Source organism: Podarcis melisellensis (assembly GCF_964234715.1).
Source record: "Podarcis melisellensis genome assembly, chromosome: 15".
Taxonomy (NCBI): Eukaryota; Metazoa; Chordata; class Lepidosauria; order Squamata; family Lacertidae; genus Podarcis; species Podarcis melisellensis.
The window spans coordinates 30,249,119-30,265,555 of NC_138532.1; the positions used below are offsets into that span (position 1 = coordinate 30,249,119).

The following is a 16,437-nucleotide window of genomic DNA, read 5'->3' on the forward strand; positions in this document are numbered from 1 at the left end:
TTGTGCAACATTCATTTCCTACTAATAAATCTACATAAATCTTAAAATATAAATCTGGGGACATTAAATGAAATCCGGGGACATTCCGGGGACAGATTTTGTCCAGGGATAGATTTGTAAATCTGGGGACTGTCCCGTGAAAATGGGGACTTCTGGTAACCATACCTTTATGGCCCAATGATGCAAACGGAGATGCTCAGGAGCACCACTGTGCAACCCTGTGCACCATGAGATTTAGCTGTGTGCTGTTTATAGAGTCATGTCTTCTGCCTCCCAGCATCCCCATTGTTGGCCTGAGGTGGACTCTGATTTAGATGATGTCCCACTTGAGGAGAAACCTTCAGCACCCACTTCTACAGAGCATGGTGCTTCTTCCATCATCCTTGGGGTCCCTACAACTCTTCCCAGCTAGGAGGGCCAATTGGGAGCTGGCCAAGGTCCTGATGAACAGCTTCACCCTGAATGAGGCTCTGTTATCTCTGACCACTTGCCCTCCGGGCCCCAAATCCCCAGCAGAACAGGATATTTAGCAGAGGTGGGGCTGTTTCAGGAAGCCTTAGAAGGATTTCTTTTTGTCCCCCCGCCCTCTTTACACAAGACCAAACCAATCCTAGATCCATTTTTAGCCCTTTACCTCATGCACATTAGAAGCCAATGTACAGAGATTAAAAATAATTTATTTCTGAGGAATGAGGAAGAGGCATCTTCTTGAACATAGGCACCCAGTGACTTTATACAGGAAAAAAGTAACAGCCACATGAAGAGCTTCACATGTGGATAAATATATTAGCAAAATAAATAGGTTTGAGCATATCCCCATATTCAAACAATCTCTATCTTTTAAACATAAATATATTGTTTTGCATACTTATGTACATAAACATTATTTCTTCCTTTTTTGGTTTACAAAAGTACCCAAGTGCCTGCAATGTAGACTCAGGAAATGTAATTAAAAAGTACAAAAATAAATTCCTCGTTCACATTTCAAAGGGTCTGAGGTTTCCAGGAGGAAGGAGCAGACTGCCAGGAGCTGAAGGCATCTTGGGGGAAGGGTGCCAACATCCAACCCCTTCGCTGGTTGCCCATTTGTAATAACTTTAACTTTGGAGCTATCAGCTCTAGACTGTATCCTGTAGTTTTATTCCCCCTTAATAACAGTGTGTGTTTTGATTTTGACTGAAACAGAACTGAAGTCAAAATAACACCTATGCTTTGCAACTCCTTTGAGAGAAGATTTCAAAACATCAGAAGGAGCTCTGCCGTTTTGTATTGCCACATTTTGGCTCTTAAGATATTTTCCAGTATCAGAGCAACCCTAACAGAATGGAAAGGAAAGATGTACTCATTTTAACTTCCCTCTTACACGTGAGATAAATTGTGCTCCATTCAACAGGTACTCCTAGCATGGCAAAAATGGAAGCCACCCCATAGAACGGGCTTTGCCAACCTGGCACCCTCTGTAGATGTTCTGGACCATGGCTCCCATCAGCCAAACGAGGGCACCAGGTTGGCAATGGTTTTCAAATAACTTCACTATGAAGGCAATGATTGGTCCATAGACCACATGCCCTGTTGCTCTAGGGTGCTCCTTTGTTTTTGAAATGTTGATCAGGCCACCCTCTTCTTGTCTCCTAGCCAAGAAATTCAGATGCCCTCTGCCAAAAGCAACTCAAGCCTTTATTCCATGAGATGATGCTTTTAAATGCATCTCAGGAATGAAGAATCCAGAGAATCCAGCGAGAAAAAATGCAGAATCACAGTCCACAGTGTTAGTAACTGTTAAACTGGTTTAATTCTGTGGTGTGGACATGCCCTGAGGTGTGACCACAGATATATTACCCTTCAGGTTTCATTTCTCAGTGACGAAAAACCCGTGGCTGTGCTTCTTTTTGCCACACATGAGATTATTTATAACAATGTTGTCCACATTCCCAAACATTCTGTGTGAACGCAGACAATCATTTATGAACTGGTAAAATACCACAGCATTTTTGTGCCACTGAGTAAGCAGGTTGTGTCGAGATGAAAGTCTTCCAGCCAAGCAGCTGTTTGCATGGGGATGTGTTACTGCTTGCTAAATACCAGTTTGTATTCCCTCGTAGCTGCAATAAGTCCTCATGTAAAAAACATAAACATGCAAACTTTTGCTCTAACTACCAAGTTCAACTCCTTATCTTCCCCAGTTAAAGCAGAATATAAATACTCTGCAGTAGATTGGATTTTTCACCAATGTGTGCTTGGACATCAAGAAATAAAAGCTCCTCCCTGTGGGCAATAGTATAAGAGGGAGCTTGCATAATATTTTGGTAGGAAGGCAAAATTAACAGGATTTAAATCTTTGGTGTGGGACTACCGTGTGAAGAACTGAAATCTTGGGGCATCTGCAAAGTCAGCTAGGAAGCCTCCGGGTATCGCTGGCTCAAGCTTTGAGCGGTATATGGATCCAGCCTCCCTAAAGCTGACACTCAGTTAGTGCATCTGATATTTGCAACTCAAATAAGCTCTGAGCAGAGGCTGGCTCAGCCACAATGAGACTGATGAGAGTCCCATGTAACTCAAAAGTGTAATGCAGGTTTGAAATTCTCCTGTGCCACCATTGCAATTTCCAGAGTGTTGGCAGGGCAGCTTGGGTGAGTTTCTCCCATGCATCTGATTTGGTGCAAAACTGAAAAGATGAAGAACATTCCCAAGTGGACAGGAGCAGGAGCTTAGCCAGGTTGGTGAGAGGGAATTATGTGCTTGATCCTTACAAATTATGTTTGCTTTGAACCAGAACCTCATTGGGTGCCCCATCCCACACAAGATGGCAGAAAGAGGGACCAGGATGGGCCGATCTCTCTGCATGACCTCAAAACTGCACTGCATCATGCCTGATTTGTGTGGGGAGTGGATTTACCTGGGGTTTTCATTTTAGTGTTCAGCAGTACACAGATTACCAAACTTGCAAAGAGCTGCAGAGTGAAGGGGGGGGGACACACCTTGTTTTTTTCTCCGCCCTTGAACTTCAAAAGGATTTGGCTCCTCGTGACACCAGGAACAAAAGGACCAAGCCTCCTCCTACCCCAGAAAGATGGCAGCTTTTTTGAAAACAGGCAAGTGACCTTGGCAGCTTATGTTTGTCAAATGTTGCATACAGATTAGGCAGACAGGGAGCAAGCTGCGTAACCCTGATATTAACAATGGGTGAAGCAGGGGCTGTGTGGACAAGGAGCTTCTTATGACTGACAACCACACCGCGGACAGGAAAGGCAAGTCAGAAAGTCCATTCTCTTTGCTGAGTTTCTGCGCTGTTTTTTGAATTCTCTGCAGCTGCCTAACACAGCAAATTAGTTCACCCCGTGTCAAACCGAATGTTCATAAACATCTGGGATATCGTCTTTAGACCCTGCAATTAGAAAATTAAGGTGAGCAACCAGACTAGAATGTGCCACGTTGTTTATCTTTGATGGATCAATTTTCATTGTTGTACTGTGATGCTATCATCTTCACTGAATTTGCTCAATTTGTATGCTAGATGGTGGTGATGGTGATTTTTTTAAAAAAATTATTATTTCTTAGCCACCCTCCAGCATGAGGTCCCAGGGCAGATTTCAACAATATTAAGACAGTTAAAATGAGATTACAATAAAGATAAGAGTGCTTTTAATATATACTTCTCAGGTGTTCAAAGGCCAAGGTAAAGAGGTGCACCTTCAGCACCTGGCAGAAACTGCATAGTAAAGGTAGCAGACACACCTCTGTGGGGAGGGAATTCCACAACTTAGGGGTTGCCCCAGAGAATGCCCTCTCCAGCGTCACCATACCTCCCTCCCCCAAAGCTTCTGAGAGTGGAGAAACTACTAAGAATGCCTCCTCTTATCACCCAAGAAGCTATGCAGGGAAGAAAGCAGTCTTTCAGATATTTGAGGCCCTAAACCAGTTTTCTGTTGGGTCAAGTTTACAACTGCTGATGGAAGACAAGATTACAGAGGACCCTAAAGGAGGGATAGCAAACCTGTGCCCCTCCAGACATTGCTGGACTCCAACTCCCATCATTCCTGACCACTGTCTGTGCTGGCTAGGGCTGATGGGAGTTGGAGTCCAACAGGTTCCCCAGCCCAGCCCTCAGACCTGAGGCTTACCCTGAAGCTCTTGCAGAATTTGGCAGCTGAGGTAAAAGCTGGAATCATTTCCCATGGTGTCCAGCCTCGGATATTCCCCAGGACACATGGCCTTGCATTCCAGCCTGTCCGCCTGCTCCTGAGGCTCCGTGGCCGAGTGTGACGAGGTTGCAAAATGATGCCCCGAGGGACCTGTTTCTAAGAGAGGCTGGACCTCTGCAGAGGAGGAGCAGCTTCCAGAAGCAGGACCAGGAGGGTGGGGAATGCTGCAGACAGGGGGCACATTTGAGTCTTCGGGCAAAGAGGATGGGGAAGCCTTGAGGGGGCATTTCCATCTCCTTCTACTGGGATGGATTTGCAAACAGCGTTTCTGAGACGTCCATGGCCCAACGGCACCACTCTCTGCTGCTTTGAGGTTTGACCTGTCTGCTGTGGAAATCTCTGGCTGTCCTTGCGGCAAGCAAGGGGGCTGTCTGGCTGAAGAGGCCTCCAGGGAGGCAGACCCCCCTTCTGGCGAAGGCATTTTCTCTGTCCGTCTTTGCGCCTGGGCGCCATGAGATCCTGTCTTGGCCCTTGGAGGTTTTGCCTTCCGCAAACCGGGTTCCTGGCCATTGGCACAGTCTGGGGGGCAGCGTCCGTAATGGTGGTGCCTGTGGAGGTGGTGGTGGTAATGGACATGGCTACTGGCCACCGGCGGCCGGCCTGCTGCCACCGAGTCCGCCGGCGGAGGCCGTGGGTCCCTCCACGCCGGAGAGGACGTGGGGCAGCTTTCTGCGGCCGACTTCTCAGAGCCACAGAAGGCAAATGGGTCATAATCGCTGCTCAGGGAGCTGCGGAAAGTGGAGCAGCTTCCATGGATGGCCTGGAGGCTCACGTCCGTGCAGTTCAGCATGGAATCGCTGGAGGACCCATGGCAAGGACCTGAGCTGGAGTCACTCCCGGGTCCGTCAGGGAGGTACCCGCTGGGCTCCGTGAGGTAACTCTCCCCGGAGCCACTGCTGTGGTGGTGATGATGCCGTCCATGGCGGATACCCCGGTGCGGAGGAATGGCACGGCTCGCTTTGGCCACGAGGGGCCCCCGGAGGCCTCGGCAGGAAGGCTGGTGCTGCAGCAGGCAGGTCCGGTGGGAGGGCAGGCCCGGCTCACAGCCCAGAGAGTCCTGGCGCTGAGGAACCAGCAGGCCTCGGGTGAGGGAGGGCTGGCGGCTACACCAAGGAGGCTCAAAGCCCACCGGCCGATAGGGCAAGTAATGCATGGTCCCCAAATCCAGCTGGGAGAGCTCTGGGGAGTGGAAGAAAGGGTGTCCGTGGGGGAGCGTCGAAGAGCAGCTTCCAGGGGGCATTTGAGGGACCGTCCGCGGGAAGTGGTACAAGGCACGCCCAGGGTGTTGCCGGAAGAAGCGGGGCCTCTGTCCTGGTCCTGAGTTATGGGGGTCCTCGTGGGAATGCCTGGGCAAGGCGGAAGGATCCCGGTCTAGGGAGGGAGAGAAGGAAACCACTTCAATCAGGGATTCTAAGCACCAACAAGCCCTCTCCCTACAACAGGGTAATCCCACCAAGAAGTTCCTTCCCCCAGGAAATAAGTAATACCAGGCAGACCTACACTGGCTCCCAGTACGTTTCCGAGCACAATTCAAAGTGTTGGTGCTGACCTTTAAAGCCCTAAATGGCCTCGGTCCAGTATACCTGAAGGAGCGTCGCCACCCCCATCGTTCTGCCCGGACACTGAGGTCCAGCGCCGAGGCCTTCTGGCAGTTCCCTCGCTGCAAGAAGCCAAGTTACAGGGAACCAGGCAGAGGGCCTTCCTGGTAGTGGCACCCACCCTGTGGAACGCCCTTCCACCAGATGTCAAAGAGAAAAATAACTACCAAACTTTTAGAAGACATCGGAAGGCAGCCCTGTTTAGGGAAGCTTTTAATGTTTAATAGGTTATTGTATTTTAGTGTTTTGTTGGAAGCCGCCCAGAGTGGCTGGGGAAACCCAGCCAGATGAGTGGGGTATAGATAATAAATTATTATTATTATTATTAGTAGTAGTAGTAGTAGTAGTAGTAGTAGTAGTAGTATTCTCACTTCTCACTTCTCACTTCTCCACCTACTTCTCCCCAGGTGCCTGGCCATCAAGCCCTTATATACGCACAGGGAATGCCTCTGATGTGCTGCAGCAGTTAGGCCAGAACTTCCATCCCATGGCCAAGCAGAAGGGGAAGGGCTAGGCAGAAATACAGGAAGGGTCTTCCCAGTTCCCATATTGCTGTAAGGCAGTCATGGGGAAAACTGTGATTCCCCGGATGTTGTTGGACTCCAGTTCCCACCATCCCTGTTTGGGGTTCACAGGAGTGAATACATGTGAACACAACAACATCCAAAGGACTGCATGTTCCCCATCCCTGCTCTAATGGGATCTCTTCACAAGCAAGGGCTGGGGTGTTGTTTAGGGGTTTTTGTTGCCAGGGTGTGTGTGTGTGTTGTTGCTGTTCTCGATATCGTTTTTTTTTTTTAATGTTTACTTTAGATCTCATGATTTCTGTGGAAATTGTTTAATTTGGTGGTGTACTTTTTGATGTTTGATTTATTGTTTGTGACTACTTTTGTTATGTTCGTAATTATGTGTTTTTTATGGTGTAAGCCACTTTCAGCATGATGTTAATCATGGAAACTCAGCATACAGATAAAAATATGCATGTATGTAGGGCCTTAGAGACCAGGATTCAAATCCCTGCTTTGCCATGAAGCTCAACTGGGTGACCTTGGGGCCAGTCATTCTCTATCAGCTTAACCTACCCCACAAGGTTCTTGTGAGGATGAAGTGGGGAGCTTTGAGCTAATTGAAGGAAAAGTAGGCTCATACGTGTAAAAATACGTGTAATTGAAGGAAATTTAGCAAGCAGCATTTCCTGTAAGGATGCTGTAAGGAAATTGAAGCTAATTGAAGGAAAAGTAGGCTCATACGTGTAAAAAAATGTATATATAAACGTCCTTCTTTGCCTCCATCCATATGAACCTACCCAGACCATGAGATCATCATCTGAGGCCCTTCTTCATGTGCCCCTACCATGGGAGTTCTGGAGGATGCAACACAAGAATGGGGCCTTTTCGGTGGGGGTTCCCCGTTTGTAAAATGCTGCCCAAGGGAGGCTCACCTGGCACTATCATTACAAATCTTCAGGCATCAGGCGAAAACATTCCTTTTTAACCAGCCCTTTTGCTTTTAACTATCTGTGACCTTTTAGAGTGGGTGGGGTGTTTTAAGTATTTCCACCTCCCTGATTTTAATGCATGTATGTTTTTTTGTAAGTTGTTTTGAGTTGCCATAGCAAAAAACTAATATAATCATCATCATCATCATATCATCTGCATAGCTGTATTTGCTTCTGGGGCTGTTATCTTTAGATATGTCTGTGTGACTCTCATTTAAGGGAAGGGATGTGCTCTGTGCTCAGACCAAGAAGAATTTCCACCCACTCACCCACTTGGAATTTGAGGTTTTACCATGGCAAATTTTCTTGAAGTGATTCCATGGGAATCCGTAACCAAGGGAGGGGACATCACCGCTAGTTAACTCCCCCCTGCCCCATGATACATTCCAGTCTCCAGGATATACTGGGAACAGCTGATACACTTCTCCCCATGGAGACAGACCAGTGAAACATAGCCTTAAGCAGAAAAGCCATGTTATGGGCATAAACGAGCCTGACAAATCCAACACCCCATTTCCAGCCTAGGGACATAAGAAGTGTCTGCTGGATCAGGCCAATGGCCCATTTAGCCCAGCATCTTGTTCTCACACTGGCCAGCCAGATGCCTCTTCTGGGAAACCAGCAAGCAGGATTTAAACACAAGAGCATTCTCCCTTAATGTGGTTTCCAGCAACTGATATTTAGAAGCATTACTGTCTCCAGCCATGGAGGCAGAACATAACCATCATGGCTCGTCACCACCAAAAGCCTTCTCCGCCAAATAATAGTCCAATCCCCTTTAAGGCCATCGAAGTTCCCCACTTTCTTTTATCTGTCCTGAATGTTCTAACATTCAGCTTTATTGCATGTCCCCAAGTTCTGGTACGTTGAGAGAGAGAGAGAGAGAAACGTTCCTCCATCCGCTTTCTCCATGTCATGCATAATTTTACAAAATTATATCAAGTCATCGCTTACTTGCCTTTTCTCTGGATGGAAAAGTCCAAAATGCTGCAACCTTTCCTCATAGGGGACTTGCTGCACCCCTTTGATCATTTTGGGGGCAATGTATGTTTCTGTGTGTGTCTATGGCTGAACCAATGGCTGAGACCTTGGCTCTGTGGCTGAACCAATGGCTGAGACCTTGGCTCTGTGGCTGAACCAATGGCTGAGACCTTGGCTCTGTGGCTGAATCAATGGCTGAGACATGTGCTCTGTGGCTGAATCAATGGCTGAGACCTTGGCTCTGTGGCTGAACCAATAGCTGAGACCTTGGCTCTGTGGCTGAACCAATGGCTGAGACCTTGGCTCTGTGGCTGAACCAATGGCTGAGACCTTGGCTCTGTGGCTGAACCAATGGCTGAGACATGTGCTGATACTGCTTTGAAAGGGCTCACTGGGCAAAACTAGAACCACCCTTTTCAGAGGTAGTATACCTCTGAATACCACTTGTTGGGGAGCATTAGTGGGCCAGTGTTGGCTCTTGTCTCCTGCTTTCCTTTTGGCCTTCCCAGACACCTCTGGTCAACCACAGCATGCTGGGCTGCTTGGACCTTTGGCCTGATCAGGCAAGTGTCCTCCCGTACTCTTACGTCACCCATCACAGAGGTTGCATTTCCCCTGCCCCATCTTACCAATGATGTTGAACATGCACAGTGGACACGTTTGGCGCTCAAGGAGCCAGCGGTCAACGCAGTGCCGGTGGAACTCATGGAAGCAGGTGATGATGCGGAGTTCCTGCAAAGAAAGGCAAGTCAGCGGGAGAGTGGAGAAATGCTGCCAGCTCAAGGGGAAGTGCCGTACCAGTTGTTCTTATCTGGGCTGTACAACTGTCTGATTTCCAGTGGCACATCTCACTGGAATTCCTTTTGGAGAAGTGATAGCCTTGCCTGGGTAGTGATGATCCGAAACCTCACACAAGAACCTAGGAAGAGCCTGCTGGATCAGGCCAATGGCCCGTCTACCATTCTGTTCTCACAGTAGCTAACCATGGGGAACCAGCAAGCTGAATTCCAGCACAACAGAACTCTCTCCCCTCCCATGTCTCCAGCAATCTGCATTCTGAAGCATAACTGCTCCAGTCATAGAGGGTAGAGCATAGCCATCATGGCTGGTAGCCAGCGATAGCCCTCTCCTCCAAGAATTTGCCTATTCCCCTTGTAAAGCCACCTGAGTTGGGCGCCACCACTGCAAACTGCTTAAACTGGGCCTCCCCAAGGAGATGACTGGGACCTCATCTTCCCCGTGGAAAAGCTCATTTGCGAGAACCCACTGGGGCCATTGATCCCACAGAGTGCGGAAGGGTCGGTGTTTTTGTTTATATATATAATTATTCTTTTTTTTAACATATCATTTTCAACAGTAATTAAACATACTTTTACATCTTATTCAAATTTTTGACTTCCATCAATCCTGTCTGAAAATTTTCCAATCTAATCTCTTAGTATGCATTTCTTATCTTCCCTATTACATTTCAAACTCATAACTAATCTCTCTATCTTTTTCTACTTTGTAACACTTCGTATATTTCTCCTTACAAAACTTCTTGTAGTCCTACTAGGATAATTTGTTGATTATAGTTGCTCTTCAAATAATTCATATACTTCTTCCAATCTTCTGTAAATCTCTGGTCCCGCAGGTTTCGAATCCTTCCTGTCATTTTGTCCAATTTTGCATAGTCCATTAATTTCGTCTGCCATTCTTCTTTCGTCGCAATTTCTTCTTGTTTCCATTTCTGGGCTAACAATACTCTTGCCGCAGTTGTTGCATATCAAAACAGTTTAACATCTTGCCTATTGATGTCCTGACCAATAATACCAAGTAAAAATGCTTCTGGTTTTTTAAAACAATGTATATTTTACCTGGCCCTCAGCGAACTCCTCCAGGCAGATGGCGCAGACGGGGGCCGAGCTGCAGGTGCTGACAGAGTCCCCCGTGGGGGCTTGCCGGCAGCGGGCTTGATACCTCCGCGTGGCCAGCTGGTTGATGGCTTGCAGGGTCTCTTCCTGCGCGTTAGTCTGTGGGGGCAAATCGGACAGTTGAGGGAGTGGAAATGGAAGGGAGCCAACATACGCAGGGGATCAGACTAGTTGGCCCTCAGGATTCCTTCCAACTCTACGATTTTATGACTCTACTTGGCAAACAGGCAGGAAAGTGGCTCAGGTATTTGTTGAAATCCAAGTACAGTGGTACCTCAGGTTAAGTACTTAATTCCTTCCGGAAGTCCATACTTAACCTGAAACTGTTCTTAACCTGAAGCACCTCTTTAGCTAATGGGGCCTCCTGTTGCTGCCGCGCTGCCGGAGCACGATTTCTGTTCTCATCCTGAAGCAAAGTTCTTAACCTGAAGCACTATTTCTGGGTTAGCAGAGTCTGTAACCTGAAGCGTATGTACCAATGTACCTGCAAGACAAACCACCAAGAACCTCCTTCCACCGAGGTTTTTATACAGAGGTTGGATGGCTATCTGCCAGAGATTCTTTAGCTGGGATTCCTGCATTGCAGGAAGTGGGCTAAATGACCCGTCCAAGCCAAGGGACCTATGATTTTATGAGAACTGGCCCTGCACAATCTTGTTAGGGGCGACAACACCGACCTACTGCTCAAATCACCAATGAGTCACCTTTTACTAGGAGCCAGGCTCACAACAATGACATACTGGAAGAGTTTGGAGGGTGCCCTCTTGGAGAAGCTGGTGCCATGACACATGGCAGCAGGCTAGGCGATGATGGTTCGTAACAGGGAGGGGGGAGCTGTTGCTGTCCAGATGTTGTTGGATGCTAATTTCCAGTGGCCAGCCTGGCGGGTCCTCAGCGGGGGATGATGGGAGTCCAGTGGCATCTTTAGGGCCCAATGGTTTGCCATCCCTGGTACAGTGGTACCTTGGGTTAAGTACTTAATTTGTTCTGGAGGTCTGTTCTTAACCTGAAACTGTTCTTAACCCGAAGCACCACTTTAGCTAATGGGGCCTCCTGCTGCGCCACCGCTGCACGATTTCTGTTCTCATCCTGAAGCAAAGTTCTTAACCCGAGGTACTATTTCTGGGTTAGCGGATTCTGTAACCTGAAGCGTATGTAACCCGAGGTACCACTGTACAGGCAGAATGACAACATCAGTTTCTGTCCTATTCGCTGACGAAGTTTGCAGAAATGTATCTGCATGTTCTTGTTTGGGGTCAAAGATACATACTCCAGGAGCTACATGACTCCAATATATACAAATAGCATCTATATTATACTAATAATTTTAAGCACATGACACCCCAGCACATGACACCCCAGCAGTCCTGGGAATTGCACTTTTTTTTTAAGGGTTGCTGCAAAACACCAACTCTGTGAGAGGCAAACTACATTTCCCAGGATTCTTTAGGGGAAGCCATGTGCTTTAAATGTGTGCTGAATATACAGTACACAGCTAGTGTGGATCTGCCCTAAATAATACAGAAGATTAACAACAGGAACATTTTGCAAACACAAAATCCCCTATTCATTGACTCTTGCCTTGTTGAAAATATGCTGATTGATTGACTGATTCCATTTCTTTACTTCCCTTCCTCCCATGGGATCTCCGAGCAGGGAACAGTATTAAAATAAAATTTTTAAAAATGCATTTCTAAAATCAAAAATACAAAGCAATACCAGCTGCAGAAATTTCAGTAAACATTCATGTCTCAAAAGCCTGGACTAACAGATACCTATTTCAACAGCAGACGGGCAGCTGGGTCTGGGACTCTACCGGTCCCTGATCTGAGCAAGGCATGAAGGATATTGGCACAGATAGATAGGGGCTCTTGAGAACCAGTTTGGGGTGTCCAGAACAGGACTGGCATCTGTCCAAGGGCTCTTACCCGATCTCTGCTTGGCTGACAACGAGTACGGACAATGAAGATTAAAACGATCACCAGAACGGTGCTCATGACGGTGAGGAGTATCCAGACATCATAGTCGGGCTGTTGGAGAGAGAAGAGGTTACATAAGCCCTACTTGGTTTAGCTCCAGGATATCTGAAGGACTGTCTTCTCCCATACAAACCTGCCCAGGCTCTGGGATCTTTGAGGGATGCTCTTCTTTTGATCCCGCCACCCTCACAAGCCCACTTGGTGGGGGCGCGGGAGAGGGCCTTCTCGGTGGCTGCACCCAAGCTTTGGAACTCTCATGTACCTGGAGCCCACAAGAGGGCGCCACTTCTTACAAGGCTGATTTTGGCCCAGCGCAGAGAGGGGTCGAGAGAGGTGCAGCAGTGGGGCTAAGTAAGAACTCACCCAGGCCGCCATCTCCTTCACCTCAATCTTCACGTGGGCTTCTCGGTTGTTGTTCACCACGCCCATCAGCAGCTCGGCGTCGTGGCCCCAAATCAAAACAACGGGGTGACTGAGCCCTCGCGGATTTCTCAGCTGTGGAGAGACAACCTTTGAGGTGAGAGCTGCATGTCACCAGGTGCCACGGATCGATGTGTTGGGCACTGGGAACCCCACTCCACACCCCAGTTGATAGGCTTGAGGAGAACTCCAGGAATCCATCCAGCCAACAGCCCAGGCAAGGCCTAGGTTTGAGATTTGAAGCTCTGCTGTGGCCTTGCCCAACCCAGCAAAAAAATGCTTGCATGGGTAACCTGGGAGTTTTTTGTGAGGAGAACCACAGCTGCCATGTATTTTGATGCCTGAGGCCGAGAATTAAGAACATAAGAAGAGCCTGCTGGATCAGGCCAAGAGGGGGCCCATCTAGTCCAGCCTCCTATTCTCACAGCGGTGAAGCAGATATCCTACTCGGAAGCAAGCGGGATCCGAGCACAAGATCCCTCTCTTCTCCTGTGGTTTCCAGCGACTAACATTCAGAAGCATTGCTGCCTCAGACCATGAAGGCAGAGCATAGCCATGATGGCTAGTAGCCACCAATAAACTTGTCCAGTTTTTGAAAGCCATCCAAGTTGGTGGCCATCACTGCCTCCGGTGGCAGGGAGTTCCACAAGTTACCGTAACTAAGTGTTGAATGAAGAAGTCAGGTTTCTCTCTGTGTGTGTGTGTCTCGAATTTTCCACACAATCTGGATCTGGAGTGGAAATTCCCTGATGGTTACCTGGGGATATTTGAGCCCCGGCACTTCTTGCAGAGCTGGAGATTGTGCTTCCCACACACCGCCGGGTTTCATTACAGGAAAAGGCCAGGCCAAAACACCAGGACGAAATGAGGCCGCATGCCTCAGGTGGAAGAATTTGGGCACTGCCATGTGAGTCAGTGGTTTCATTTACATTTTCCCTGCCTGGGGGGTGAGAAAGCTGGGGATAGGGACTTCTGTGCCTCGGGCGGTGAAATGTTTTGGGCAGGTCTGCCTACCATCTCCTCTGAAACCTCATTGCTCACACAAGCAGAAGTTTAAAAGGCTGAGCTTCGCAAACCAGTCATCCATCATTCAGAAGAAACACTCCCTCTCCTTAGGAACTGGGAGTCAGTGTGGTGTAGTGGTTAGTGTGTCAGACTAGGATCTTGGAGGCCAGGGTTCGAATCCTTCAAGCTTACTAGGTGACCTTGGGCCAGTCACTGCCTCTCAGCTTAACCTACCTCACAGGGTTCTTGTGGGCATTACATGAGGAGAACTCACGGAGGGAAAGGTGCAATATAAATGCAATAAATAAATAAATACACTGATAAGAACAACAGCACGGCTTTCCGTAGCTTACGGGATCTGTGCTTTTCTGTTCAGGGGCTGTCATGCCATTCCTTCTCATATCTATTTGCATGTCTAGCAATCAACACACACACCGTCACGGGAAAGGGGAAAGAATCTCAGGGCAAAGAGACCCAGAAGCAAAGGAGCTGAGAAGGTGGACAGGCAGACTGCAGCGACACAACGGAGGAGCAATGCCTGAGCTAAGGAAGATACCAGGTCCAAAGGCAGGAACAAAAGAGCTTTCGTGAAGCCAACTGGTTTGAAAAGTTGGGGCTTCCTTTGCGTCAACGTTGGTAGCTCAGTTGGTTAGAGTGTGGTACAGATGACGCCGAGGTTGGAGGTTCAAACTGCATATGGGAGAGCTGTGTATTCTTGCGTTGCAGTGGGTTGGATCATGGGTAGGCAAACTAAGGCCCGGGGGACGGATCCGGCCCAACTGCCTTCTAAATCTGGCCTGCAAACAGTGCGGGAATCAGCATGTTTTTCCATGAGTAGAATGCGTCCTTTTATTTAAAATGCATCTCTGGGTTATTTGTGGGGCTTGCCTGGTGTTTTTACATGAGTAGAATGTGTGCTTTTTATTTAAAATGATCTCTGGGTTATTTGTGGGGCATAGGAATTCACACACACACACACACACACCCCGAAATATAGTCTGGCCCCTCACAAGGTCTGAGGGACAGTGGACCGGCCCCCTGCTGAAAACTTTGCTGACCCCTGGACTAGATGATCATCGGGGTCCCTTCCAGCTCTGAAATCCTATGGTTTAAGCACATGACACCCCACCAGTCTTGGGAATTGTCCTTTTTTTAAAGGGTTGCTGCCAAACACCAACTCTGTGAGAGGCAAACTACATTTCCCAGGATTCTTTGGGGGAAGCCATGTGCCTTAAACACGTGCTGAATATACAGTGCATAGCTAGTTTGGATCTGCCCTAAATATTACAGAAGATTAACAACAGGAACATTTTGCAAACAGAAAATCCAAAATTGATTGACTCTTGCCTTAGTGAGCAGCAGCGAGAGAAGGTTCATCAGGGGAACAGGGAGCTGCTCAAAAAGGATAGTCTGCTCTCATCCAGCCCTCACCCAGCCTCTCCTCCTCCTCCTCCTTAGTCTTAGTGTTGCCCCTTGTAGATCTCAGAAGAAGAGGATGGGGACAACACTAGACTTAGTTGGCTCTGCCTGCCATTGGCTCTGGCGCCACCTGCTGTTGGCCTCCTGGCAAAACTGTGAAAAATGAGAGAGGGAGACAGCAGACTCCTTACCTGGTCGACAGCACTTTGGTCATCAGTGATGTCAAAGAGGACGGCGCGCGCTCCTCTCTCTCCCGCCAGCTTGGCCTGTCCAAAGAGAGCAAGGGGGAATTAGGGAATCATAGAACGGAAGAGTTGGAAGGGGTCCAAAGGGGCATCTAGTCTAACCCCCTGCAGTGCAGGACTCACAGGGAGGGTGCAGGTGGCCTGCTGAGTGGTTGTGGTCCCCTGGGCAAGTGTATCACGGCCTGAGCAGCAGCAGCAGTGGGGGGGGTGTTTCCAGCCCGAGGGCCACATTCCCTTCTTGGCAGCCTTATGGGGGCCGCATGCCAGGAATGGTTGGCGCCGGAGGCAAAGGTGGGTGGAGCAGCGAATGTGAAGTTTACTTTTGTACAGCAGGTGTGTTTTTCCTCTCTCACACCCACCCACCCTCTGTGTCCTCCTTCCAAGCAAGCCAGAGTTGAAGGACACATACCAGGCAGGCAAAAACACTCAAGAAGGGTGGGGCCTGGAGAGTTCCCTGAGGGCCGCATACAAAGTCCTGAAGGGCCTAACGATTCTTCCCACCCACAATGCTCTTCTGGGCCAGCCCAAGACACTTTGTCGCCTGAGGCAGCCACATTCCCAGCTGCACTCCACAAACAGAAGCCAGCCAGACTCCAAGTTGCCTCTTTCTTCAGTGCCGGCAACTGGTGAGCATCCCCTGGCATGCCTGAGGGCAGCCAGTCAGCTGAAAGACGCCATCTTTGCCCAGAGTCCTTCAAGACCTGCCTCTCAGGATGCCTGCAGACCCTTGAAGCGGCGTATTGTCTAGGATTTCTTTTCCGTTGGGGTCAAGATCTAATTTTGGAGATGTTGATTTTGATGTTACGGATATTAATTTTTGGTCTCCTTATTTTAATATCTCATTTTGACTTATGTGGGGATGGTTTAATTTCGCCGCGTACATTTTGAAGTGCTTTTATTTATCGCCCGCGGCTACTTTTGTTATATTCTGGCAGTCATGGAAAGCTTTTCATGTTGCAAGCCTCCTTGAACATGGTTTTAACCATGGAGGGCTCTTGACTCCCTGCCCTGCTCATGAAGGGCTTCCCAGATACTGTCCTTTCTTGGGAACAAGACACTGGGCTTTGGTGAAACCCAGCAAGTCGGTTCTTTGATTATCCCAGGCTAATATAGTCATTTCCTTTGTTTTGCATATACATAATACAACTGCGGAATTGCTCGACGGGCTAGCGAACAA

General features: G+C 48.4%; 1 protein-coding gene across 2 annotated transcripts in view; it reads right to left on the reverse strand.

Annotated features, from left to right (window-relative positions):
• Positions 1–657: 657 nt before the first annotated feature.
• Positions 658–16,437, reverse strand: part of RNF43 (ring finger protein 43) — a 52,486-nt gene continuing 36,706 nt past the window's right edge. The window contains exons 3-10 of one of the 2 annotated variants that reach the window (XR_014163106.1): positions 15,207–15,281; positions 12,535–12,666; positions 12,121–12,222; positions 10,136–10,291; positions 8,909–9,011; positions 4,122–5,573; positions 1,178–3,385; positions 658–1,109 (exon numbers count right to left, since the gene is read on the reverse strand). Coding sequence is in view for 1 of the 2 variants with exons in the window: in XM_081889459.1 (XP_081745585.1) it covers positions 3,342–3,385; positions 4,122–5,573; positions 8,909–9,011; positions 10,136–10,291; positions 12,121–12,222; positions 12,535–12,666; positions 15,207–15,281 (2,064 nt within the window). In the remaining variant the exon portion in view is untranslated. Of the gene's footprint in view, positions 3,386–4,121; positions 5,574–8,908; positions 9,012–10,135; positions 10,292–12,120; positions 12,223–12,534; positions 12,667–15,206; positions 15,282–16,437 lie in introns of both variants that reach the window. The other variant, XM_081889459.1, reaches the window with a different exon arrangement.